This window comes from Biomphalaria glabrata, chromosome 1, assembly GCF_947242115.1.
Source record: "Biomphalaria glabrata chromosome 1, xgBioGlab47.1, whole genome shotgun sequence".
NCBI classification, from domain to species: domain Eukaryota; kingdom Metazoa; phylum Mollusca; class Gastropoda; family Planorbidae; genus Biomphalaria; species Biomphalaria glabrata.
The window spans coordinates 52,030,651-52,057,688 of NC_074711.1; the positions used below are offsets into that span (position 1 = coordinate 52,030,651).

The following is a 27,038-nucleotide window of genomic DNA, read 5'->3' on the forward strand; positions in this document are numbered from 1 at the left end:
TGACTTGATAGAGGTTTTGTAATGATTCTGAAAGTCACGCTTATGTCAGTTATGTTTCACTACGTAGATCTAATTATAGATCTCTATATATATCTCAGCTAGGTCAGGACCGTGTTTTGTGACCCCCATAAAATCGGGAATTTTGCAGTTTCTGAACTGGTTTTTCAGTTTCAATCTACAATCTAGCAGAGATCTAGATCTAGAGTCTAAATAAATTTAAATATATTATATAATATAGTTTCTAGAGTCTAGATCTATACCTATAGTATACATATAGAATATATTAGGTTCTATTTTTTATATATATAGAGTCTACATCCGATGATCCTACCTAAATCTAGAATTAGAAAATAAGAAATCTAGATCTAGATATCTAGGACTACTCTCTACTCTCTAATCCTAGAGTGATTAGAGTGTAATCTAGACTCTAGATCTATAACTAGACCTATAGATAGGCTTTATTCGTCTCTTATAGATCTATAGACTATAGAGAAATGTTACCGAGAAATGCTCAAAACCTGGTGAGATTTCATTTAAATTAGAGTCTAGATCAAATGAAATCAAATGAAAACATTTGAAATGTTCTAATCTAAAATCTAAATCTAGATCTAGATATCTAAATAAGTCTATATAATTGATTCTTCAATTGGTGTATCTGTATTATTATTTAGAATCTAGATCTATTATAGATCTTATAGTTCTAGATCTAGATAGATTACAATTTTGAATTTATATATGGCTATATTAAATATTATATAGATCTAGATCTATATTATATATACAATATACTCTATAGATTAGGGCCTCCTATATTAGGCTATATAGTGACTAGTCCTATGTATCTTGCTTGTAGTGGGTGCCACACCCAATGGTTCATTGGTTGCAGCGATATTTTTAATAATTTTGAAGAAAAAACAAAGGAAAAATTGCCTTATGTTGATTGCAAGAGCCATATAGAGAGATATAGTTATATAGATATAGATAATATTTCTAGTCAAATCTCAAATTTGTAGCTTTTCTCAAAATGACACTTTTGGTCATTGTAACCTGCTTATTTTCCTGATAACACCACTTACATTACCAGGATGAGGATCTGCACTGTCAAATAATATTCTGGGTTCATTTTAGTATTATATATAGATCTAGATCTATATTTTGTTCTGATATCCTGGTATAATAATAATAATTTTATTTATAAAGCACTGTTAACAAACAAAATGTAGGTTCAAGGCGCTGTAACAACATTACAAACAAAAACACGAGAGCTAAAGTGACAGTTAATCTAAAAAAGTTTTAAACAGATAGGTCTTAATGTTCTTCTTAAAAGTGGTGTAGCATGTTGTCTGTCTGAGATCGATGGGGAGTGAGTTCCAAACCTTTGGTCCGTGAACTGAAAAAGCACGCAGACCGTAGCTTTTGAGGGAGAAACGTGGCACTACTAAAAGCGTTGAGTCCATTGAGCGCAGGGCTCTCTGTGGGACATATGGAGTAATCAGTTCGCTAAGGTACAAGGGCATCTCATTGTTATATATACACTGATGACAAAGTGTGGCGACCTTGTAATAGATTCTCGCTTTCACGGGAAGCCAATGGAGCGTGCGCAAGAGCGTAGTAGCAGAATCTTGTCTAGTTTTTTTAAGGACTATTCGAGCGGCGTTGTTCTGTATATGTTCTGTATATGAAGCAATGAAAGAGGATTCGCTCCACTGTGCTACTTCTGAGAAACAATTTCAACCCAAATTTTCCAGTGTTTCAGATTTGAAATCTCAGAGGCACATTATATTTGTATTCAACTTATAAATTCTATCTCAAATTTCTATTTTCTTTCCCTGAGGAAATCATCATTGTGTGAAAAATTCTAACTTCCTCAGAAGATCCTGTTCATTTTTCCTTCTGCCTGGTTATATATATGTGGTATGCATTTCAATTGTTCCTGTGATGGCTCCGAGTTTGAACACTACACTTTTCCATCCCAGTCTGTCCTGCAGGGGTTTGGACTAAGATACAATTTTCTTCATTTCTGTCCAACATCTTATAATAAAGTTTATTCATTGTTTTGTCTATATAATAAATTACTTGGGTTGGGACTAACTTGACTAAGATTGACAAATATTTATTGTTTGATGGTTAAAATTTAAATAATCATAACAATTAAATGTCTTCCCTAATTATTTTCTTTCATTCATTTATCTATAGTCATAAAAGAAACATAAATAGACAAGTAAAGTTTACTGAAAAAAAACAACCAATATAAATAATGACTAGAAAATAAATGTTTTTTTTTAAATCTGCATTTAGGTGTTCCTTCATATATAACTACGTTATTTGACAATATATCCATTTACTTTATCATGGAAAAAATAAGGTAACATTATATTCTGATTTAAGGGGCATGTCCAAAAAAATTGCTATTTTAGAACCTCAAGATTTTAATTAAAGTTATAGATTTGGTTTAGGCTTAAGTAAAAAAAATTAGGTCACAGGTTATTTTGAGTGCTTGTATTGGAATTTCAACTACTGCTGTCGCCAACTGGGATATGTGTCTGTGAGGCCTAAACCATTTAGCTACCAATCCATTTAAGTGTAGCTTGAGTTTGAAATCTGACTCATACTGAGTTGTGTTTGTTGAGCTGAAATCTGACTCATGCTGAGTTGTGTTTGTTGAGCTGAAATCTGACTCATGCTGAGTTGTGTTTGTTGAGCTGAAATCTGACTCATGCTGAGTTGTGTTTGTTGAGCTGAAATCTGACTCATGCTGAGTTGTGTTTGTTGAGCTGAAATCTGACTCATGCTGAGTTGTGTTTGTTGAGCTGAAATCTGACTCATGCTGAGTTGTGTTTGTTGAGCTGAAATCTGACTCATGCTGAGTTGTGTTTGTTGAGTTGCATAAAGGCAGCACAGAACTCTTCTCACCAATACTCCCTCTGCCCACTGTCCTCAAAAGAGATTGTATCAATCACATTGATATATCTTAGCTACAGATATACTTTTAGAATTAGATTTTTTTCATGCCTTGAAAAGTAAAGTATTAATCAGAAGATTTATGACTTGCAACAATTAATTTCCAAAATTATTAAGGTGAAATGTAGGTAGGGTAAATAAAAGTTGCTTTACTCATTGTATCTAATAATAAAGATAAAAATTTTTATTCAATTTTCATTTAAATTCCATTATTTTTTTGTTTGTAAAATCTTTTGTAAAATGCTTTACATTTTTCTGATGTTCCTTCAGATTTGAAGTAAATTAATATCCTAGTACAAACCTCCAGCAGGATGACATGGGATGGCAATGGTATGAACCTGAGACCATCAAGATGACCAAACGGCAGTCCAGCACGCATACCACACAATCATACAAGTACTAAGCTCAAAACTTACACTGGTCATTATTGAAGATCCTGTGATTAACATTGCATTTGTAATTCATCATCCTCTATCCCTTAGTCTGTTGGACCATTGGGACACCACACATGATTTGTTGACCTTCTTTCTTGTTTCTTATCTGCCTTTTACATTAACTAGAATCTCTTTCAATGACAGATCCATCCATTTTTTGATGTTGTCTTCCCATTATCATGTCTTCTTCTTTTACATGGTATATGTTATTATGAATGAATAAATAATATGTTTATATCACAGACATATTGGATTATTAAATATTTTAAAATATTTATCTCTTATCAAAAAAATAATAATTAAAAAGTAAATCATGTAAATCATAAATATGTAGAAATTATTTTTTTAAGCAATTGTAGATATACTTTTTATTTTGACAGTGCAATTATATTTAATAATTGGTTTAAACCTAATTGAAAAATATAGGAAGCTTAGATGTTATTGAAATCAATTAATGAAATAATAAAAAATATCAGTTAAAAAAGCGATATGATTGTATTTCTCTAATGTTGGATTCTTAAGAAAAACTGGTCGTCCCCACCTCCGTTACATAGATGTAATAAAACGAGACCTCAAATCAGTGAACATCAATACTGACCATTGGGAAGACATAGCTCTAGACCGCACCAGATGGAGAGAGATAGTGACCAAGAAAGCTATGGACAATGAAAGAACATGGGTCTCAGCTCAGGCAGAAAAACGTACAATACAGAAAATGGCCATCTCCTCTACCACCGAAGCAAAAGCCACCTTAACCTGCGATACTTGTGGATGGTAGTGTCTCTCCAAAATAGGGCTCCACAAGAAGAAGTGTGTGAGATGAACCATAGTCGTTCTACGACTGAAGGAGGCCAACAAATGCCGGATAACTTAATCCTAAATAATGTAAATTAATAAATTTGTAGGTAATCTTTTCTATGAAACTTACTCTTTGAAAAGCCATTACTATTTTGTTTAAAATCATTGCATTCATTTTAATTTGTATTATTAAGCATGTCAAGATAAAAAGGAGCATATGACTACAATTTTTTTAAAAAGCACATTCTAAAATAAAAAAAAAAAATAAACTAAAATATTAAAAATTAAAAAAGTTTTGTTAAAAACTTAAGCATGCTTCTATTATTTTACCAAAACGTTTTTTAACCTGTCTGTTCATTTCAGGTATCAAAGTAATTTTTTTTCAATTCATCTATGCTGTTTCTTTAATTTTGCAAATATTTTTTTTATTTCTTGACTTGGTTGACTTGATCTGCTAGGCACTAAATGATCTAAAGAAATGCTAACGCTGCTGTTGCAAACCATAAAGATATAAATCAGTGACCCTTTTCTTATATAAATTACCTAAGTTTTTAAACTCGTTTGACCAGAATCTCTTTATTGTGTTATGCAGACATCATGTATCTACCCTCTTACCATCTTCTATCCATAAAATGTCAAGCTAAAACAATTAAAACATTTTGTTTCAGTTTGAAATTTGCCAGTTGACTGTAAATAAAGATATTAAGAGAAATCTACATCTTGAAGAAGAAGTTACTTACTTAGGATTCAAAATAGTTGGCTTTACCCCTTTAAAAATTGAAATTAATGAACTGACAGGAGATATTTTTCAAAAACTTACCACAGCTCTCAAGAAATACTCACAATCTGATAGTGAGCAATTTGAATTAGTTAATAGGAATTTTGACAATCTTACCATCAAAGATGATACAGATCATGCTCAAAATGATGCTATTGCTCATTTAGATATTAGTGATGCATCAAAGAAGGTACATTTAGAAACTTGCAAGAATAAATTAGAAATTACAAAATTAATTTTTTTGGAAGATTCACACAACAGACCTTTAAGTACAGAAAATATAGAAGTTACTTTTCATGATCAAAATGATGTGACAAAAAAACATGAAAGAGCGCAAATCACTCAAGAATTGAACAATACTGATAGAGAAACAGTTTCTGACAAGGAACTTGCTGCCTTTGAAAAAACATTTGAAGAGAAGGAATTAGAAGCCGTTGCTGATTCAAGCCCTATTGTAAAAGATTTTGAAGATAGGAAATTAGAATCCATTGCTGTCACCAGCCCAGATGTAAAAGATATTGAAGAGCAGAAAGAAAAATGTGTATCTGTTTCCAAGTTTACTGAAATAAGATTGAAAAATGAAAAAGAATTTCTAGATTCTCATAAGGCAAATGAAACAGAATTATCCAAACCAATAGAGAATAAAAACAGTAAAGATATTCAACTTGAAAATCAAAGTAATCAGATAGAATCAAAAGATAGCAGTGAAAGTGATAGTTTATTGGAAGAGCCTATTTTTGGAGTAGATAATGAAGTAAATTTTAATGAAAAAACAACAGAAAATTCACATTTGATAAAAAAATCAGAAGTAATTAATGAAGAAGCTGTCATTCTAACAGGTGAAAAAGAAAATTGTGCTCAAAACAAACATGTTGTTAATAAATCCAATGTTGTCAACTTTTTAGCCCATCAGAACGTATCTGTAACTCTGCCAAAGTTAAAGGAAGAACCTAAGCATCATTTTAGGAATTCAGGAAATTTAAATACATCAGAGAAACTCAAAACAACTTTACATAATAAGACTGGTCATAAAATGAATGCTGATAACTGTGAAAAAACAGAGGGTATTGACCATAAGCAACATAAGATATCAGAAGAAACTCTGGATACTTTAAGAAACTTCAAATCAGTTTTATTTGATGATGTAAGTGCAAATGATGCCCATGAGTGGAAGAAATTATTAGAAGAAAGATACCAAGAAATAAAAGTCATATATGACAAGAACACTGCAAATTTTCAAATTATGGGATCAAGGAATAATGTACTTCCAGCAAGAGCTTTAATCTTGAAATTGAGAGGAAATAAAGATACAGATAAGATATATACAAATAAAAATAAAGATACAGATATGATGTATACAAATAAAAGTAAGGAAGAACAACAAACACTGTCTTTGAACTCAAATAAGGATAAAAGAAAGGATTGTTCCAGTGACGTAGGACTTTTAAAAATAGATAAAGATACTGAGTTGAGGGGCGCAAAATTCTCAACCTCAAGTTTTGAAAGAGAGAAAGAAAAACACTTTGCATCCCCAGTGCAACCTAATTATCAAAACTCAAATAAGGATAAAAGAAAAGATTGTTCCAGTGACGTAGGACTTTTAAAAATAGATAAGTATGATGAGATAAGCGGCGCCAAATCTTCTACCTCAAGTTTTGAAAGAGAGAAAGGAAAACACTTTGCATCCACACTGCAACCTCAGTATCAAGAGTCTTTGATCAGTCATGAGGCTTTAGGATTTGAAATGTATAAGGAATCAAGAAGTAGAAATATTAAAAAAGACCAGAAAGGAAATATTTTTGTTGGAAAAAGTGATTTGAAAGTACGCATTTCTAAGGCAAATATCACAAAACTTAATGTTGACATGATAGTAAATGCAGCAAACATTAAACTGAGTCCTATAGGAGGAGTAGCATTGGCCATATCAAAAGAAGCAGGTCATGAATTAGTAAAAGACTGTGAGGAATTCATAAAGAAAAATGGATCCCTTAGAGTTACTGATGTTTTTGTTTCAAAAGGTGGAAGATTGAAAGCTAAATATGTTATGCATGCAGTTGGACCGAATTGGGATTACTATGAAGATAAAAGAAATTGCTTGAAAGATCTTAGGCAGACAGTACTCAGGTGTCTGATTGAGGCTTCTCTGCGAAACATGAGAACTGTAGCTTTACCGTCTATAAGTGCTGGTAGGTGCTAAGGATTTATGTCTCCTTTTATTGAAATTTAATTATTTTTTTTTAGTATTTTGTTTATAAGAAAGAGTCAGTACTTCAAAAATAATTTTAATAACTGTCAGTCACTCTTGTGTCTCGATGGATGGGTGTATGATAATTGTAATTCTATCGCTTTTGTTAGTTAAACAGGTTCCCTTATAGGTTAACTATGATTTCTCCACTTAGAAAGTACTATGTAATAACTAAGCAATTATAGATGTTTACAGAATTAACATATAATTTAAAATTGATTAATTACTAGTGACATATAAAGTATAAGATGGAATGTCATGGCTTTTATTCTCACATCACATAATGATGCAACTAAATGAGTATACTAAAACTATACTTCATTAACTAAATAAAAATATATTGTATATATAAATAAATTGAGACCTCAATTAACATTAGAGATTTCATAGACAACTAAACTTTCAATATACTCAATCACAGCACATCACACATTGGAACTTGATTAGTTCCTTGCATAAACAAATCATAGAAAGAGCTAGATATCACAAGTGGATCTCCACACTAGGTACAAATTTATCTTAAAACTTGATGCTCTTACTCCTTGTCAGGTCTGGTGTGTTTACTATCATTGAAATCGAAGCAGGACGTTTTGGCGACGCCGTTTTGACGCGAAATACATTATGTACGTTTATTGTATTATTTATTTTAAAAGAATTATTCATATCTATGTTTTGCATGAGTGTTTGTGTTAAGACATATTTTTCATGTACTAAATGTAAATGTGTGTTTGTTTTTCACATCATTTTCTTTAATAAACATTTTGGCTTGTGTATGTGTGTTTATTAAGAGGCACACTTTTATTTTCAAAAAAAGGTTTTTAAGATATTACTTTAAAATTAAAAACAAAAAAAAAACAAAAATGAAACGATGATAGACTAAAAATTGATGCAATTATTTGTTTACATTAACATTGGTTTATTTAATGACTGTATGGTATCTCCAGCTATACATACCAAACACTTGCTAATAATAAGTAAAAATATAATACATGTACCCTGTTTCTCCAAATACTATAAGTGAAGTATACTTAGACACCATGGTTATTTGCCTAAGTCGCTGGAATTTGTCTTACGCGTGAGAGAGGGGTGGGGTGGAGGAAAGAGTATATACAAGGAGTGAAATGTAAGCAGAAGAGAGGGGGCGGGATAGGTGTCACATGTAATGACCATTCCCAAGGAGATGATCGCCAGACGCATGACGCCAACGACCAGTGCTCGGTGCTGGTCTTGTCTTCATTTGTTCAACTATACCTGCGTCAATGCGAGATGTGTCACCCAAATCACCCCTACCCAATTTCTCAAAATATATCTTTTCAAAGTATCTTAGTGTCGTGAATTTGTATCTATCTATTGTCGCCCAGAGTGTTGTTTATATTTGTGGATTCACGTTAGAGTTTGTACTGACCACATTCCGTCTCTTGATCTTTACTATGTGTGGAGTTATTGTCGTCATTCAGCGTAATAGAGTTTTAGATGTTAATATGGTTTTTGTTATATTAAAGTGTGACACTTAGCTAGTTGTATATTACACTAATGTCAAATAAAAAAAATCTTTTGGAAAGAAATCCAAAAATGTCATCCAGTGCGATTAGCAGAACTCACATATAGCATGTCATTACCATTTAGGAATCGGACTTATTATAGGCCTACATTCATGAAATAAGCAAAACCTTTATAATTAAAAAAAAAACAACAATTCGCTGAACGGTGTTAGAATTCATACTAAACATACAATATTATGGTAGAGTGAAATGAACATTGTTATAAAAGCTACGTGCTTATTAAATTATCGTCAAATGATATCTCGCGCCAAAACGTCTCGCGCCAAAACGTCTCGTCGCCAAAACGGCGGCGCCAAAACATCACGTACCGCATTGAAATCTCACTGCAATGGTTCATTTTCCAAGCTTTTTAGCAGGTTAAGTCTCACTCAATCATTCATAAATATGCTATAATAATTAAGAAATTGATGGTTTAACTTTCATAAGACACTTGATTGTATATTATCATTAGCAGATGATTAAAAAATAAATGACATAAAGAATTTGATAGAATATTCACAAAGTCATAGTTAATACAATATTACCAGCAAACTTCTGTAGGCTACATTATTAACATTTACAACTTTTTACCTTTACCCAGTGCTTTTTTTTGTAGTTGCCAGTACTCAGTAATAAATTAATAATAAACGTTAAAACACAAGAAAAGTAATAACTTTTTCCCCACATTGAAAAAGGTGAAGGTACACCGTACCAGTGCTTACCATCACAAAAAAAAGCACTCCCTTTACCTATCCCTTAATCTGTTGGACCGCTGGGGCTTTGGCTTAGAACATCTTTCAATGGCTGGTCCCTCCATTCTTTTATGTTGTCTTCCCATCGCTTTCTCTGTCTGCCTCGTCTCCTTTTTCCTGGTACTGTTCCCTGATGGAAGGTCTTTGTGAGCCCTGAAGATCCTTGTAATATAGCCATAGATTTTTAGTTTTTGTTTTTTTTACTATAGTTGGCAGGTCATCATGGGATTCAATTGCTGCAGTAACCCTGTCTCTAATCACTTGGTTTGTGATGTGGTGTTTAAATGTGATACCTAGGATTCTTATGTAGCATCATTAACAACTATCAACATTAAAAACTTACCTTACTTCATATACACATTCTTCCCTTGAATTCTTTCCTGGTCATCCCCAACGTTAGATGAAATATGACAACTATAATCCTTGACCAACATTTTGATGCATCCCCTTCCCTCTTGATACACACACACACATTTCCTGAAACTGGGTATATAATATCAAAACAATATGCACTGAAAGAGTTAATAATGCGTTTTCATCAAATCAGATATTTATATGGGACTTTCAATATTTTTCATTAATTTATTCAAGGGAAAACAAAGATGATCAAGTTAGCTGAAGCCTTTCTTACTTTAAGCATTAAAAAAAAGACCAAATTTTCAACAAAAAAAAAATAATTAATAAAATTTTCAGAACAAAATTTTCCTGTAATAATTTGAAATTTATCGCAACTACATTTTTAATCATCTAGTAATCTAATCATTACTGCCATAGGCCTATCAACTAATAATGAGGCTATTGTCTTTGTAAACAACTATTTTATGGATTCCATTATATTAATACTATGTATGATATACTGCATTAATTACTATACCTCCTCCATAAAATAGTATTCAATAAAGTGCATATGTCTAAGTTAATATTGATGAAAAAATATAAGTTTCATTGTCAGGTGGGAAAATGTTTAGACCACCATTGCATTTGGTTTATTTTACTTGGATCAAGAATAGTTATGTGATTTATTTTACTTAGCAAGATTAAAGAATAGTTATTACTAAAATTAAAATAAATGTTCTGGTAACTTTTTAAAAATATGAGTCTATCATCTGTTTAATGCCAAATTGCAATAGTTCATTAGTAGAGTTTAAACAACTTTGTTGCTATAAATAAAATTGTAATTAATACAATAATTTTGACATTACTTGTATACTTCCTTTCTCTTCAGCGAAATCTAAAGTTCCAGCTAAACTATGTGCTGAAACTTACATGGCAGCAGTAAAAAGTTTTGATTGCATAAGACAGAAGTTATCTCTTTTATCCCTTCAAGAAGTTTGGTTTGTTGATGTCAATGAAGAGTTAGTATACACTATTCAAGATGAATTCTTAAATCATTGGGAAATTAATAGTGATAGATATCTAGTTAAAGAAGATTTACTATTTTCTTACCAACATCTGGACAGACCAGAATATAAAGATCAATATTCTTCTCAGAACTTTATTAGAGCAAAGAAACATTCTTTATCAACTTTTAGTGCTTCTGGAAGTAAACCTAAAGAAAGTAAAGGTTTGGCTTCATCAAGTGGCACAACTAAAGAAAAACAAAAAACTTTTGAATTTAAACACTTAAAGATCACAGTTTCAGTTAGCCCAGCCCTGGCTTCTTCAGATGAGATTGTCATTGTTTTTGGTGACCCATTTGATAAACTTAGTGGATTATCAGATTTCAAGTGTAAAAAATGTCTTCAAGAGCTCAAAGGTTCTGATCAGTTCAAATCAAAAGGCTTTAAATCATTTGTATCTCATATGCATGGAAAAAATTCTAAAAAAATATACTGTCTGAAATTAGATACATTGATCAAAGAAGGATTTATTAAAGCTTTTGAATATTTAGCTTCTATTGACATATCACTTTTAAGCAGCACTAAAACAAGAGAATTTTCAGTTGTTATTACAAGCAACATATTTTTCTGTGGTAAGTAGGCCTAAATTTATATTTATATAAATTATATATATATAATATGTGTATATTTAATACACACACACACATGTGTATATATTTATATATATATATATATATACATTAAATTAAAAGCAACCTGGTTGTGAATTAGTAGAACTTAATTTGAAAAATTTTAAGATTAAAGTTATCTTGTCAAGTTTAACTTCAAACTTCATCAATATGTCTCATTTTTCGACCTGTAGTTTCATGTAAAGTTTAAGAAGATGAAAACTTTGATTTACGAAACATTTTATCAGCACACATATTTTCATGGAAAAAACAATTTAATTTAAAATCATGAATTTTAGTGTTTGAAACCTATCCTCATTTCTGATAGCTTAGATAAATCTTTATCCTCATTTCTGATAGCTTAGATAAAAGTTTATCCTCATTTCTGATTGCTTAGATAAAAGCTTATCCTCATTTCTGATAGCTTAGATAAAAGTATATCCTCATTTCTGATAGCTTAGATAAAAGTTTATCCTCATTTCTGATAGCTTTACTGTTAAATAGTTGTAATATCAAGTAAAAGAAATTCAAATAGTTTTTATGTATAATTCATTTTTCATTTAGAACCTCATCATCTTGACTTCAAAACTGTCAGTACCTTTGCAGAAGTTTTCCACAAATTCTTACCTGACTTGTCACAAAACAAAACTTTGAAATTTATAAGAATGGCTGTAAATGAAGATACTTTTTCTTCCATCAAAAAAGTCTTTGATTCAAAAGTAGACTTGTTCAGGACTAATCATGGTAAGCTTTAAGGGCAGGGGAAACACTCAAAAATGATAGATTTGGAAAAAAAAATCGATTTTTAGTTTTTACATGTTTCAAATAGTTCAACATGTTTTGCACGTATTTTACTTAATGATAACATTGAAAAATAATATTTAATATGTAAAAAATGCATTTAATAATGGTCACCTTTTCATAATAAGAGCTGAAAATGACCAAAATACCCATTGTTTTTACTTGATTTTCGTAAACAATAATTAAAGGGAGCCCGCCATGTTTGGCCTCATTGGAAAGCTTGTCCTTTTTTCTCTAAGGTCAGACTATAAAAAGACATCCAATGAAAAATAATTATTTAAGTCTGAACATTCTTCCCTCCTATATAAATGCGTTTCTTGGCTATAAAAAGAACTGCCAAGACCTACATATCTTCTGTTTACAAACACGAATAATACGATTGGTTCAAAATGATCACATGATGTTTTTTTTCTTATACCATTGGTTGTCAATGGACGCTTTACCACAGCTGAAATGAACACATTAGCGGCTCATTAGCCCTTTGTAGATTAGATTCTATAACTTTGCTTAATTCTTTTTAAATTTTTAGATCTAATAATTTCTCAGATCAAATAATGTTTTAAAAGGAATCATGTGAATTTCGTAGATCTACATATTAACATTGGTTTAAACAAGGAAATTACGCTGGCAATAGATCCAAAAGAGTCTCAAGTCCGAGTCTAGAATTAGAATTAGAATAGAATAGTCTAGATGATACTAGATCTACTTGACTTGATCTAGATCTATTCTAACACTTTAACAGAATGATAATCTAACTAATCTAAGCATTGGAAGTTCAAGATGAAAGCAACAATCTAGAAGTAGACATATTATAGAGATCTAGATCTAGACTTATTCTAGAGGATCTAGAATAATCTAGATAGAATCTAGATCTAGAACTAAACAATATGGATTTAGACTAAAACTAGGACTATACTGGGCTACTGGGTATAAAATGTAATGTAATGTAAATCTAGTTCTCAATTGAGATTTAGACTTAGACTCTAATTAAGTTAATATAACTATTCTAAATCTAATGTAAATATAGATCTAATAGGACTGAATATATATAACTTTACATAATATCTTACTTAGATCAAAATCAACAGTATATAGTATATATACGGTTATACTACTATATTATCTATAGTATATACTGTAGTTCTGGAGTCTAGTCAATCTAGATCTAGAGAACCTAATCTAGTTATAATAAATAAATCTATAAAGATATCTATTAAGTTGTTGCACACAAAGATAAAAGACATACATTTAAAAAAAAAACATTTGCTGTAGATGTAAATAATGATTGAGGCACAAAACTAACCGAATTCAATTCTTTTTTTTTTTAAAGCTTCACATTTCTATTGACTTCATCAGTCAATTGTTAATTTATTGTTCTACTGATATAAGGATTCTTATTGAAATTATAAGAGGAATGTTTCGCAGAAATATTTAGATGGTTACGTCGACGACAACTTGTCGTTTATTGAACCACACCAGATTTCGCAAACATATTTCGCAACATATTTGACTGAACTATGTGAACTATGTGACTTACAGATTCAAACCTTCTTTGCAGTCTTTAGAAAGATTGCAAAACAAAAGAAAATAAAAGTTTAAATAATTGAAGCAAAGTACAAATTCATTGTGTCGAAAAGGTTGTCTTTCGGCTCAGCTAATCTCAGCTTTCGAAATAAGTTCTTGGTCTTTTTTATTTAGCAGTACTTTGGGTAACTTTGAAAACATCAGAACAATACTTTGTAAGGCTTGAAAATAATGAAGATAAAATAAAGCTATCAAGCTCTTAGTAGTGTTTATATTTAGTGTTTATGGATCATCAGTGCAAGACATTAATTATGAAAACATAATAGTTCATTGTTATTTACTTTATTATAAGGCTGGACAATTTTTTTTATTCTATAAGATACCTTATTAATTGTTTTTATATAATATCTAATAATATTGCATTTCATTTCAATACATATATTATACCTTTATAAGAAAAAGAAAAAAAGTCATTCCATTAATTTCATTAAAAAATGTAAGTTTTTTGTACTTCATTGACAAAGTTTTTACTTTATAACTTTTTTAGTTTTCATTGAACATGAATGAAATTTTCATATATTATAACCCTAATATGTCTTAAAAATAATAGCTATAGTTTTTAAAATTTATTATTATAGTTTTTGAGATATTTCGAATTTTCTTAGTTTTTTGACGTTTTCTCAAAATCGCGTTTTTTCATACTATTTTTGCTAAAAACTTTTTTATTTATTGCTCTATTCAAATGATTTTTTCTACACTTATTTAGTTTATATATTATAATAGAAGCATCAGATCACTTTTTTGATAATTGGGGTTATGTTCAAAATTTTTGCACTTTTCTTGTTAAAAAACACTTGTCTGTATAGACAGGGCAGGAAAAAAATTATTAAAAAAAAAATATTCAAAAATTAAAAAATGTAATCTGATACTTCAATAGCAATTATATTTGCTTACATTCCTGCAAATTTTCAAAAGAAAATAATAAGAAATGCACAAGTAGATAGCTTTTTTATAAGAGTATGTTTACAAAACAAAATGGCCGCCGTTGCCATAGCAACAATATTTTCAAACTTTTTTTTCTAGATTTTTGATAGGGTACTCATATATAACATTCCTGTATAATATCATTAGATTTGAAGCACAAATAAAAAATTTAGTCTCTAAGTGTTTCCCCTACCCTTAACAAAAAAGAAGCCACTCCACCATAATCAAAAATGAAATTTTCAAAATGCATTTTCTCAGCTGTCTACAGTGTCAAATCCTGCTTTTCTTCTAACAAAAAAAGGGCAAGTTCAATATCAAATCTGCTATTTACTGCTCTTCATTTGAAGAGTTCAGAGAATGGCAAAAAAAAAAAGATCAATTTGTAAATGTTTAATTTGGGTGAAGTTTGAACCTTAACAATCCTCCTCTACAGCTGTGCCCGTTGAATTTACTATTTTCAAATCAGCACTCTTTTTAAATCATTTACATAAATTGTGAGTATATAGAAGCTACCATATATGTACCTATGGACTTGTTGATTTACATAAAACTATTTTAATTCTCTGATACTATTAAATATTTAAATGTTTTTAACGATGTAAATAATTGTCTATTGTGTAAATTGTTGTATCATATATTCTAGAATTTTAAAAGTTTCATTACGTTAAGCTGTGTCATTATTATTTATTAAAGAATCAATAAAAACATACTTTATCATCACTCATTTTAGCCCATGTTTTGGAGACCAGGCAAAGAGTTTACTCCCCTAATCATAAAACTTCACATAGTCTAACTGATGATTCACAGCCTTGTGATGATAGAACCACTGCAAGAGCTTACAATACAGGCAGCAGATCATCTTCTAGAAAACCACATTTGGGCAATTCTGTAACAACTGCTAGTTCACAGTTTGAAACACAAGGTTAAATAAAATTGTCTTTATAGTTGACTTAAAAGACATTTGTATGCAAATTTGTACTATAGAACCAGTTGTTGATGTTTTTACTCTGATTTTACTTGGCTTTGATAATTTAATACTGCACATTTGTGGGCCCGTTAATCAAGTTTTAGATTTGTTTCACAAAATTAAAGATAATTAATATTTTTGTTTAATAAGGTTCCACTAGCAGTACTTTACTGCAACAAATCTTGTTTCTCTTTACAAAATACAAAATGGTTCTTTTCCTGTTAAAGCAATCTCACTCTAGTCACTAGACCCTTAACATGCAGTTTGATGGTTCAGAATTAATACACGTAATCCAGCTTAATTTCAGATCAGTATCATGATCAAGTCCTTTCTTTTTACAATTCTGTTATTCTATTTCATGAATCTGTAACATTTATTTTCAAAGCCTGATGTATCTCAATTTGAGCTTTCAATATCCAGATTTGTCAAGGTCACAATAGCTTATGCTTATTGTTTTTGATATTAGGTGATCAACTTACCTGGTCTTTTTAAATCAAGTCAATGAAATAGTTATCTTTGTTGCTTTGCTAACAACAGTCTAAGTGACTTTGAGAACCTTTAAGATCACTTGGGCTTTTGTTGAAAATTGCTAATATTATTATCATTTAGACCAAGCAGAGAATACTGGCTAGATTTTTTCCATAATGTACAGACTGGTTAGTTCATCCACTGTTCCATATGGGCAAGGTTTAATAGACTTGAATAAATATATCTACTACTTTCCGTTTTCATTAGAATGTCTTTAAGACTTGGTATGCACAGTTCATTCATCAGATGATCTCATGTAAATTAGTCTTTTACAGAACAGCATTAAGGATTGAACTGACTTTGGTTACTGAGTGACACTTTGACTTCACCTATCACTGTTCCTTATTTATTTAAGATTAAATCAATAAAACTAAGCTACAGAATCAAAACAGTTATTATTTTATATCTACAAAAAAGAGGCTGGTGAAGTGATGTTTACTGTAAACTTCTAAAATTAGGCTTGTGATTTATGACTTAGTAATCTTTAAATGATACAGAAATTTCCACAAAAGCAATCAGAAATCATTTAGTTGTTTAATAATGTTTCAAAAACAATTTTATTTTGTTTTCAATTGGCTAATACTTTTTTTTTCAGGTGGAACTCCAGCTAATGTTGAAACAGACTGTCCTTTATGTTATGATGGAAAACCAAGCTCTTTATTACATTGCTGTAACATAATGATATGTGATAGTTGTTTCAACAAAGTTCAGTTTTGCCCTTATTGTCGAACAGTTTTTAAAATCTTAACAGGAAATCAACCTGATGGAGAAATGCATGTCAATTATTTCAAACACAAACATGCAGCAGGTTATGAATATTGTGGTGTGTGGGAAATTCAGTACTATTTCAAGAGTGGCACTCAGAAGGTAATTTTTTTTTTCATTTTTGTGTATGTTTTTGCATGAATACGAGTCTGGCCATATAAGTCTACTTACTAGTGTGACTAAAGCTTACTGTATGTTTGTTAATAATAATATTTGAGTTTGAAAATTAATTAGGAATGCAGTATTTCCAGTAGCTATGCAGCTCCAGCTGTGACCTGCATATTTTGCCAAATGCAGCGCTGGCTAGTTTTGTTAATATTAAATTAACAAAGAGCAACCTGTTTTTTTTTTTGTTGTTAAAGACATTTCAAATATATTTTAAAGAAATGACATATTGATGGTAAAATTATTTAAATGATATATATTCATCAAAATCTTTCTCTAATGTTAACTAGCCTCTATTACATGAAGGGTTGTTGTTAAGGTTCATCAGTATCTGTAACTTACAGTTAGAAAGTGATAAACATTATGCTCGAGAAAAATCAAGCTGTGAATCTGTATTTTAACTTACGCTACATGTAGATGATGTCAGGTTCAGGAATTATTTGTGTTGTTAAATAGCTGTACACAATTAAGGTCCTGAGGTTCAACCTGACAAAAGCATCATTCACACACAGTCGTACATAGAGTAACCAACTATGTGGATGGTTTAAATAAAAAAAAAAATAATTTAATTGTATGATACTTATAAATGTATATGTACAATGAGAATGATGAATAGATAATATATATATATATATATATATATATATATATATCATATATAGATAGATATTATTCAATAATTCACTTAAGCACCTTGCTACTGCTATCAACTTGTCACACTGGTTTCATAGTCCACCAGACGCTGACTGACTGGCTTCACAAAAACTGCCAACCTCGGCAATAATAAAGTTAGACCTCAGCTGATACCAACTGATGTGTAACTGCTCTGACACAACGTCGTCGATGATCGCCACTCTGACAATGACACTCAAGACTGTAATATATATATATATATATTTCTGAGATGACAGGCAACGCCCACACTGGCATAGGATCGAGCTCTGTACCTACAACTCCAACACTGGCACCCTATAAATGAAATAACACAAAATTCAACCTCTATTCCCAAACTAGAAACAGCGACACCCTCATATAACATACAATAAGAAATATCACAACGAAGTAACTCACCCTAAACAGGGGTACAAAAATCCTGCTGAATAATATGTCCAAGAAACTAGTACAGGCTAATAATCTTTTACGGACTAACACACCGTCCATTTCAACCAAAGTCAGAGGGTGAACTACCTCAGGACAACGAATGACCAATAAATGTCACCAGACTTTGTTACATAGCAAAAACAATTCAAAACAAAAATACAAGGCACTCTCGCCCTGTACAAGTAATACGAGTAGAGACAAAAAACAAACAGATTTGGGACAAAGCAAAAGACACTTGTCTAAACTACACGACAGATGATAATATCAAGTATCCAAGTCATCAAACAGAAGAGTTATCATTACAAAAAACAGTTCTCCATGCTACATTTTCATACATATCAATCTTGTATTTCAGTCTGAGAATAATTGAAGCATTAATGAACTCTATGTAATGTTTATTCAGAGGGGTAGGGAGAGAGGGGGCATCATGCCTATGAGTGGTGCCAACTGGTCTCCAAGACATACTAAATATCTCAAAAATTTCATAATTGTTGTGTCTTACTTCTGGAAACTATTTCTTGTATTATAATTATTGTAACATAATCGATTCCTTTGTTGCTCAATTGTCTTAAAAAGTATGTTACAGTTTTACCGAAGACTTCCAAGCAATGCGTGCTATTTCTGATGTAGTCACATACAATGCGCTGTTTCTGACTTGACGTAATGTTTGTTTCAATGTGGATAAAATTGTTAGAGTTTTTCAGTCAAAACAGAATTTACACAGCTGTCTCTATTATTCAATGAACAGTGTTGTATTGACATTGTTAATTTGTTATAATGTGCTCAATAAAATAATTGAAGAGAGACAATATTTAAATGTTATTCCTAGATGTAGATCTTCACCATCATCATTATCAAACTCCATTTGAGTGAGGGCTTGAATGGCTCAAATTCTCTCTTGCAAAAGCCCTGGACAGAAAACCTCCTGTTTTGCGTAGTGCATACATGTCACCATAAGGTCGATCAGCAAGTCTGGGGCAGTCAAAAAGAATATGAGACATGGTTTCCTCTCCTTCCCCTCAGGGGGGCACTGTGAGTCAAAATTTGACCATAGCCATGAGAAATATGAGCCAACAGGACAGTGGCCTATCCTGCAGTGTGCTATAATAGTGTTAAGTTCTTCTCTATCAGGTTTTCTGTAAACACTGCTAAACACAACACAGCACATCTAACACAAGAACTTGACAACAAGAGTCTCAAGTAACAAGGTGGTGGTTTATTTACAATTACATCAACAATAGCCAATAAACACAATTGGCTACACTAACTTCAAATGCTTTGCTTAATCACTACAAGTCTCTCTAGCTCGTACAGCTACATTTTCGAGGACTCACTTCGTATTACACAGTCATTAGTGCTTGCAGTCCTGGACTCGACTGTCCTTTCTTACACAGTCTCTCGTCTGTGAAGGCTCTGGATCACATGAACACAACATTGGTCATATTGTGTGCATTAGTAGTAATGTCCCTTGTTCAACAGCCCTTGACCTGTGTGATTGGCCTGAATCATGTGTGTCATTAGGCCGCACACACATTAACCCTTTCAGTCTGCCACTAGGGTTATAACAATAGCTTGCTCAGGCCTGGACAGGCTTCACCATGGGGAAGTGCGGTCAGGGCGCCTCATGTGCTCCCAGACTCCACGAGCTTTTTGGGACTTGTCCCAGCATTAAAACCCCTTATCCATTTCTTTTTTTTTGTAGATCTAGAATCTATATTTTTTTCCTGCTTGAAATAAAGTAGGTTCTTCATTTGTTTGCATTATTCTAAAGTTTTAGCCCAGTGAAGTCAGTCTTTTTTTTTTCTGTTATATTTGCTTTGTAATTAAAACTCTAAACTCCGTATTTGAATTTTATTGAAGTACAATGAAATTATTACCAATGTTTAAAAAAAAATTATTATTAAATTCACGTCATTTCATCTTCCAGCATATTAGGACCTTTCACAGTGTTTTCTTGAAAGCGCCTACAAGAAGATTGATTGAAATGTTCTTTTCATGAAGACATTTGAATATGTCTTTGCTAATGCGATTGTGTTTACTTACACATTTCTTGATTTACAAACAGTAATAAGTTCTTAATTTATTTGATATACCGAATCAAGCTTCCTATAATAACTGGAAAAGAATTTAATCACAAATATTTGACTTTTTTTCTTCATGCAACTATTTAATTAGATTCTATTATATTCATTGCTTTTAACTAAACATCTAAAGAAACACAAGGAATCTTTACCTAAAACACTGCCTTGAATCCCCCCTCTCCCCAAAGTGTAAGGATTTCATTGAGTTTAGTAAGTCTCAAAAATAAAAAGCTACAAAAATATCTTGAAATGACCAGCCTCTACCATACCACATAGGTACACAGTCCTAATTGCTTAACATATTCAATATTTTACTTATGTTAGTTTCATAGTCTTTGTATTTTGTGCCTATTTTTTAAATATAAAAACAACAATGGGTTTACTTTTAGTGATCAACAAGGAATCTGATCAGTAAAGAGTTCTCTAGGCTTATAAAACATTGCTTCACAATGGAAATAAGTCAAGACTATATAGTTTGTTTTTTTACATCAATAAAAACACTAACAGACTAGATCACACACTTACATACATACAAGTTATTATTCCTAAACACAGACACTTTGTTCTTGTTCATGCCTATCAGTACAGGAGTAGCATTAATGTTATCTTCAAGCACTTTTGAATCCATATACTTAATCAGCAGAATCACCTTAACTTAAACAACCATGCATGATGTAGATTGGCTCTTGCCTTTAGTTTCACTGAGTGACAAGAAATAAATGAAACATCTGGAAACTTTATAGAAATACATTAGTTTATCTCATATGTTGTAGACATTGCTTTAACAGTGAATTTGGATTGACCTTTTAATAATTGTTTTTTTTTTTAATAGGAAAATCATCCCAATCCTGGAAAATGGTATTCTTCTATATCAAGAACTGCCTATTTGCCAGACACTTCTGAAGGTTTTGATGTTCTTCTACTGTTAAAACTTTCATTTATGAGGCGGCTCACATTTACCATTGGCCTGTCACTGACAATGAATTTGGAGGACAAAATAACCTGGAATGACATCCACCATAAAACAAGTCTTGATGGGGGAAGGTAAAATCAACATTTTTATTGTAACCCTAAATAATACATACATACTTGTAAATGTAACAAAATATATTTATCATGATACTTTTATCTAGTATATTTGTGTTATAAGATAGAAAAAAAATGTTCTTCAAACTAGACTTTACAATATATTAAAACGGATGAAACAGAAATGTGAAAGAATTAGTATTATGGCTAGACATATTAATCTGACTTTAAATACACCAAATGACAATTCAAAATGAAGTGATGCTGGAATCTTGAACTGATCAACAAAAGTGTTAAATGATCATACTTCATATCATTGTTTCATCAAGTAGTCTAGAAAGCAACTCACATTTAGTGACACTATAAATATCTTTGGTCACAGAGTAGTCTACCTTTTGATAAGAATTTTTTTCACAGATTTTATATGAGCATTGTATAGTTCGTCCATTGTGGTTCATTGATGACCACTTTTGTCATCCAGTGGGCTGAGGGCTTTACACTGGGGTTTTGTGCCTCTCATGTGGCTGGTGAGACCTATGTGAGCTCAGAATGTTTGGCTGCACACTGTGCAAATTATTCCAGCTGCAGCTAGTGTCATTGGACTTCTTTTTTTTCTGATGCTTTTCTTCTGCCAGCGCTGTTCTCTTGTCCTCTGCAATTAGTGTGACAGTTTTTACAGTGCGATGCCATGATGCTGCCATAACTGATGATTAGGATAAGGAAGGTTTTAGCCTCAAGGATTTATCACAACTATCATTATTTTGTTCATCACATTCCTCAATCTTATTTTAGCTTTTCTCTTTATTTGTTACATATTATTTATTTATACAATGTAGACTTTATTATATGCAGAGTATAGAGTATAGACTTTATATTATATACATAGTAATTACATTCTAAAAGAAAGATAATGGATGTTAGGGCACAGTTTCTAACAGCTGAACTTTAGTTAAAGATGACGAAGAAATTGGGTTAAACAAACTTAAAAAAAAAATAATAATATTGACTTGAACTTTATTCCATCTTTTTTTTCTTTTTCATATAGTGAATGACATTGTTTAATGTAATGTGATAAAATTAGTGTACATACTTTAATGTATATAATTGGAAGGTATTCCATTTTTAAAGGATCGATAATCTTATACTATAATAATAATACAGAATTATATGTTTCATTTAGTTTTACAAAATGTGCTTAATGTGGCAAATAGATCAAATTATAATGATTTTGGGAACAATATGGAATTACTAAAGCTGGTTTTAAAACAAAATTTAAAAAATATCATTTTTAATTCAAATTTTACTCATTTTAAATTTTTAAATGGATTCTTAGCCTCAACCAAGTAAAGTAAATGTATATGGTTGTGTCTTGGCCTTGAAACCAGCAAATTGAAAATACAGCAGGTTTTCAAGAGACACGCTTATTATATTCAAGCCTGGAACCATTCTATGAGTCATCCACTCATAATTCTTTAGCTGCTCATGTAATAGGGAATTGAGTCTGTATTGAGTATGGTGCATTTTTTTTATAAGTATTTATACAATATTATTTATTTGCACAGCTATGGTTATCCAGATCCTAACTATTTGAAAAGAGTGCTTCAAGAACTAGAAGGGAAAGGAGTGACTTATGAAAGTGAAACACCAGAAGAAAAATTAAAATTAGATCATTTTAAGTACGAATTGATAAGCAAAAAAATGTATTTGACTTATCCTGAACACTAATTAATAGTTGACCTATATTTTAACTCTCTTTTTTTTTATGGGCTTGGTTACTTTTGTAAATGCTTAAATTTAGTTAGTTGTATTTTTTAAAAATACATAATTAAAGAAAAGGACATTTGTATAAAAGATAACATCATCGTTAAACATTTTATTCTACCAATCAGTATTTTCTTTTTGTCATTTTTAGCGGCCCTGGAAAGGGGAAAAGACATTATTAGTTTTGTGTGGAATGTTTGTCCGTCCTGTTTAGATCTGGTAGAAAAGATAGTGAAAATTCGACATCATAATAATTTAGACTGTTCAAAGTTCTGATGCAACGGCTACTTTTTTCTTTTCTGAAAGCTAATATCTATTATTAAATCACTTATGCAAGCAGTTTTTTCATAAAAATACATCACTTTTACAACTATTCAATATTAATAGTAACAAACACAGGAGTCTTTGTAGTAGGGGAGATTATATTTTAACACATTTATGCAAATGATTTTTGATTTTTTGTCAAAAAAATTATTTAATTTTTTTACAGTTGTGCTAAATTATATAACTTTTTATACTAACTACTACATTTACACACACACAAATTTTTACTTTTTTTTAAAGAGAAAAAATCTATTTAGTATGCCTATAGAACACTTAACTAAAAAAATTTTTTGTTCTATTGAAATGTTTTTTTCTTGAGGAATACAAAACAATTAGATCAATTAGATATTCATTATAAGACATTAGTTAGGCCAGGTTCACATCTAATTTCACATTAACTTTCACCTATCTTTGGTCTTCTGGGGCACCACACAAGATCTGCCAACCTTCTTTCTCCACTCTTCTCTTTCATTTGTATTTAATAGAATTTCATTCTGATGTTCATTCTGAAAATATTGAAACCTGCCTTTTTACCTGCCTGGGTGGACCACTTTGGGGGCCATTTTGAGTGTGTTTCCACACAAACTGTCTTTGTAACCTTGTTGTTCATATTTCCTTTTTTTTGTACAAGATTGCATGATAGCTTTTAAAAAATTAGAATTATCATATATGCAGTCTGTCACAAACCGCTGTGTGCCCACACACATTTGTGTGTGCGTAGCAGAACAACAACAGTTCACTACTGGCCTGGCTAAGGAATGTTGACCCAACTGACCCCTTACCCGCCATCATGGCCTTAGTTATTGTGGAATGTTTTATTTTTTTTATTGTTATTTCAATTTCTATTCTAATTTAATTATTTGTGTTTCTAATCTATTTTATTTAATTAAATTAGACTTAGTTTATTATTGGGAAGGGAAATAAGCACCTGTATATTTTTCCTTTTTATTTTAATGTCACGTGACAAAGTGACCTGGTCTTGGACGAGGCAGGATGACATGGGTACTTTGGGGGACAAAGCAGTACTTGGCATGGGTTTTTACAGCGGAGGGTCGCATTCCCCGCTTCTTGTTCTTCCTTATATTTTCAACTAAAATTCTTGTTTTAAGAATACTATATTTAAATCGAAAGTGTAGTCATTTTGGACATCTTAGTTTGTTATCAGTTTCATTGATGTATCTATATTTAAAACGTTGTGGATGATTCTATATTCTATATCAATAAAGTTATATGCTACGTGTTTTGAACTATTATTCTGGTGTTCAGTGTTATATGTGAGTATTTTAAACCACAATTGGCATCAACTCTTCCGTACCGGTAGCTGACAACCAACGCCTATCAGTGAACATCATTACTGAGAATGACACTCAAAAGACTGTAACGGACACTTCTGAGCGGATAGTGCAACACCCACACTTGCAATGGAATCTTATTAAATACCTGGCACCCTATAAGAAAAGAATGCCTACTCTATGACTGGAAATAGTAACTCTATAGTAGAGTAGAGATATAACTAACAAAGTAATATCTACCGTTAACGAAGATACAAAATTTCCAGAATAATAAGTTCAAGGAAATGGTTCTAAAACTGATTTATACAAACCAAGAAATTTATTACTGACCAAACAACCGGTCCGTTTCAGTTAACTTCAGAGAGTTAACTGCCTCATGAACAAAGAATGACCAATAGCCTAAACGTCACCGGACTTTATGACGTAGCAAACAAATCAAAAATACAATTGCTTATACACCGTACAAGGTTTACAAATAGAGAAAAAAATTAATCAATACCACCAAGTAGAGTTAAATCGCGACAGGGCTAAAGTCATGAAATACACAGTTCCAGCGTTAACAGTCGGGTCTCCAGAATCGCCCTAGACTAAGACCAGTTGAAGCAGGTGCCAGCGTCTTGTGACAGAGTCTGTAAATAAACTGAAATAGCCTGAAGATATTTTATATAGTTAATAATTATAATTGCATATATTTTATCACTACCATTTTATTATCAACAACCTCATTGCCTTTTTTTTTGTCTTTTTTTTTTATAGAATTACCAGTTTTTTTATTTTCTAAACTAGTTAAAGGATAATATTTTGTGTGTCATTAACATAACTTCCTTCCTTCTATAGCAGCGTTTCTCAACCTTTTAACCTTTTATAATCCCCCACTCTGTTGCGACCCCCCCAGCCGACACACACATACAGCAATAGAAGAGTAAGCAATAATAATCCATATTTTCGATGGTCTTCGGCGACCCCTGGCAAAAGGTCAAGCGACTCACAGGCTGAGAACCCCTGTTCTATAGTATATTATTTCTCATAGAAGTTATTTTAAAAATCTTCTAATGGTGTTCATTTTTTTAAATGAAAGGCTTAATTAACAGACTTCATATAAATTACATAATTGTGTTTTCAATAATTAGACTACATTATAATCAATTAAAGGAAGATTAATATTCATAACTAATCCTGAAAGTATAACGTGTTTATATATAATATATATATATACATATATAATAATTTTTTTTATGACCTATTCATTTTAGTTTTGTTACTTTTATTTATACTAAAATACCATCTGCATTTTTATTGTTGGTTGCCTGGAATTTAGCACCTATAAATTCATCTTATACTAGTTAGGTTTTGTTCGGGAAGAGTGCCTAAATTGCTATGATTTCCTTTAGTTCTTCATAAGAATTAACCTTCAAATAGTTTTTTGTACCTTATTTCATTTATTGCCATTTTGTAAAATTGAATGTCTATGAACTCAGAAAGACTTAAAGATCAGTACAAGCACATTTTTTTCCATATGCTTGGACAAATTTGTACAAGTGCTCATTCTTCCCTAGAGCTATTATAGAATAAGTTACATGAATTAGCCAGAAAAACCAAAGACTTGGCAGATTTTTGGTCACTGATTAACATGAGTAGATTGAAATATTGATATGCGTAGGATGTAATTATCTTCTCTTTTGAAGTAATGTCTATAAATGTTCAGAAATGCATATCAATTTAATTCTATTTTTAGAGGATAATCAACAATTTTATATTTTATTATCTAGTGCTAAAACACCACACTGCTATTCAGTAGAGAACATTTCCATCAAAACCTTTTTTTTTTCCCCTCAGTTTAACACTTTGTTGTGTATTGCCCTTCAGTATATTTTGTACCTTTAGTGTATGTCTCTTCCTAGTTAGTCTGTGTTGCAGTTTTTACTTCATTCATTTCATTAAAAGAACTTGAGTTTATATGTTGTTGTTTTTTTTATTTTTTTACACATTTCCTGATTTTTAATTATTTTTTTGTAAATTAATAATTTTCTACTCCTTGACTATTATATTTAAATATTTTGTTTTCTTGAAGAGCTGGATGTGACATTACCTCTTGTAAATTAATGTCACATTATGATATATTCTGTAAGAGATACCATTTAACACTGATACTGGCCAAACATTTGATTCTATATGCAATAGGACTTTGCATGATTATGATAA

General features: G+C 31.1%; 1 protein-coding gene across 4 annotated transcripts; it reads left to right on the forward strand.

Annotated features, from left to right (window-relative positions):
* Positions 1–182: 182 nt before the first annotated feature.
* Positions 183–26,792, forward strand: LOC106076456 (uncharacterized). Of its 4 annotated transcripts, XM_056043281.1 has the most exons (10): positions 364–521; positions 2,299–2,365; positions 3,232–3,291; positions 4,862–7,157; positions 10,735–11,481; positions 12,082–12,261; positions 15,557–15,748; positions 16,917–17,188; positions 21,266–21,477; positions 23,022–26,792. In XM_056043281.1, exons 3-10 carry the CDS (start codon positions 3,283–3,285, stop codon positions 23,182–23,184), a joined length of 4,071 nt encoding a protein of 1,356 aa, XP_055899256.1. In that variant the 5' UTR covers positions 364–521; positions 2,299–2,365; positions 3,232–3,282; the 3' UTR covers positions 23,185–26,792. The 4 variants fall into 4 exon arrangements, with proteins under 4 accessions (XP_055899241.1, XP_055899256.1, XP_055899247.1 ...); XM_056043272.1 differs by lacking the exon at positions 2,299–2,365 and having other exon boundaries at positions 486–521; XM_056043266.1 differs by lacking the exons at positions 2,299–2,365; positions 3,232–3,291 and having other exon boundaries at positions 183–521.
* Positions 26,793–27,038: the final 246 nt, after the last annotated feature.

Coding starts and splice junctions, on each gene's coding strand:
- LOC106076456 (XM_056043259.1), top strand. CDS start 4,071: ATGGGTCTCAGCTCAGGCAGAAAAACGTACAATACAGAAAATGGCCAT. Junction 11,482..12,081: donor AAGCAACATATTTTTCTGTG/GTAAGTAGGCCT, acceptor TTTTTCATTTAG/AACCTCATCATCTTGACTTC. Junction 17,189..21,265: donor TCAAGAGTGGCACTCAGAAG/GTAATTTTTTTT, acceptor TTTTTTTAATAG/GAAAATCATCCCAATCCTGG.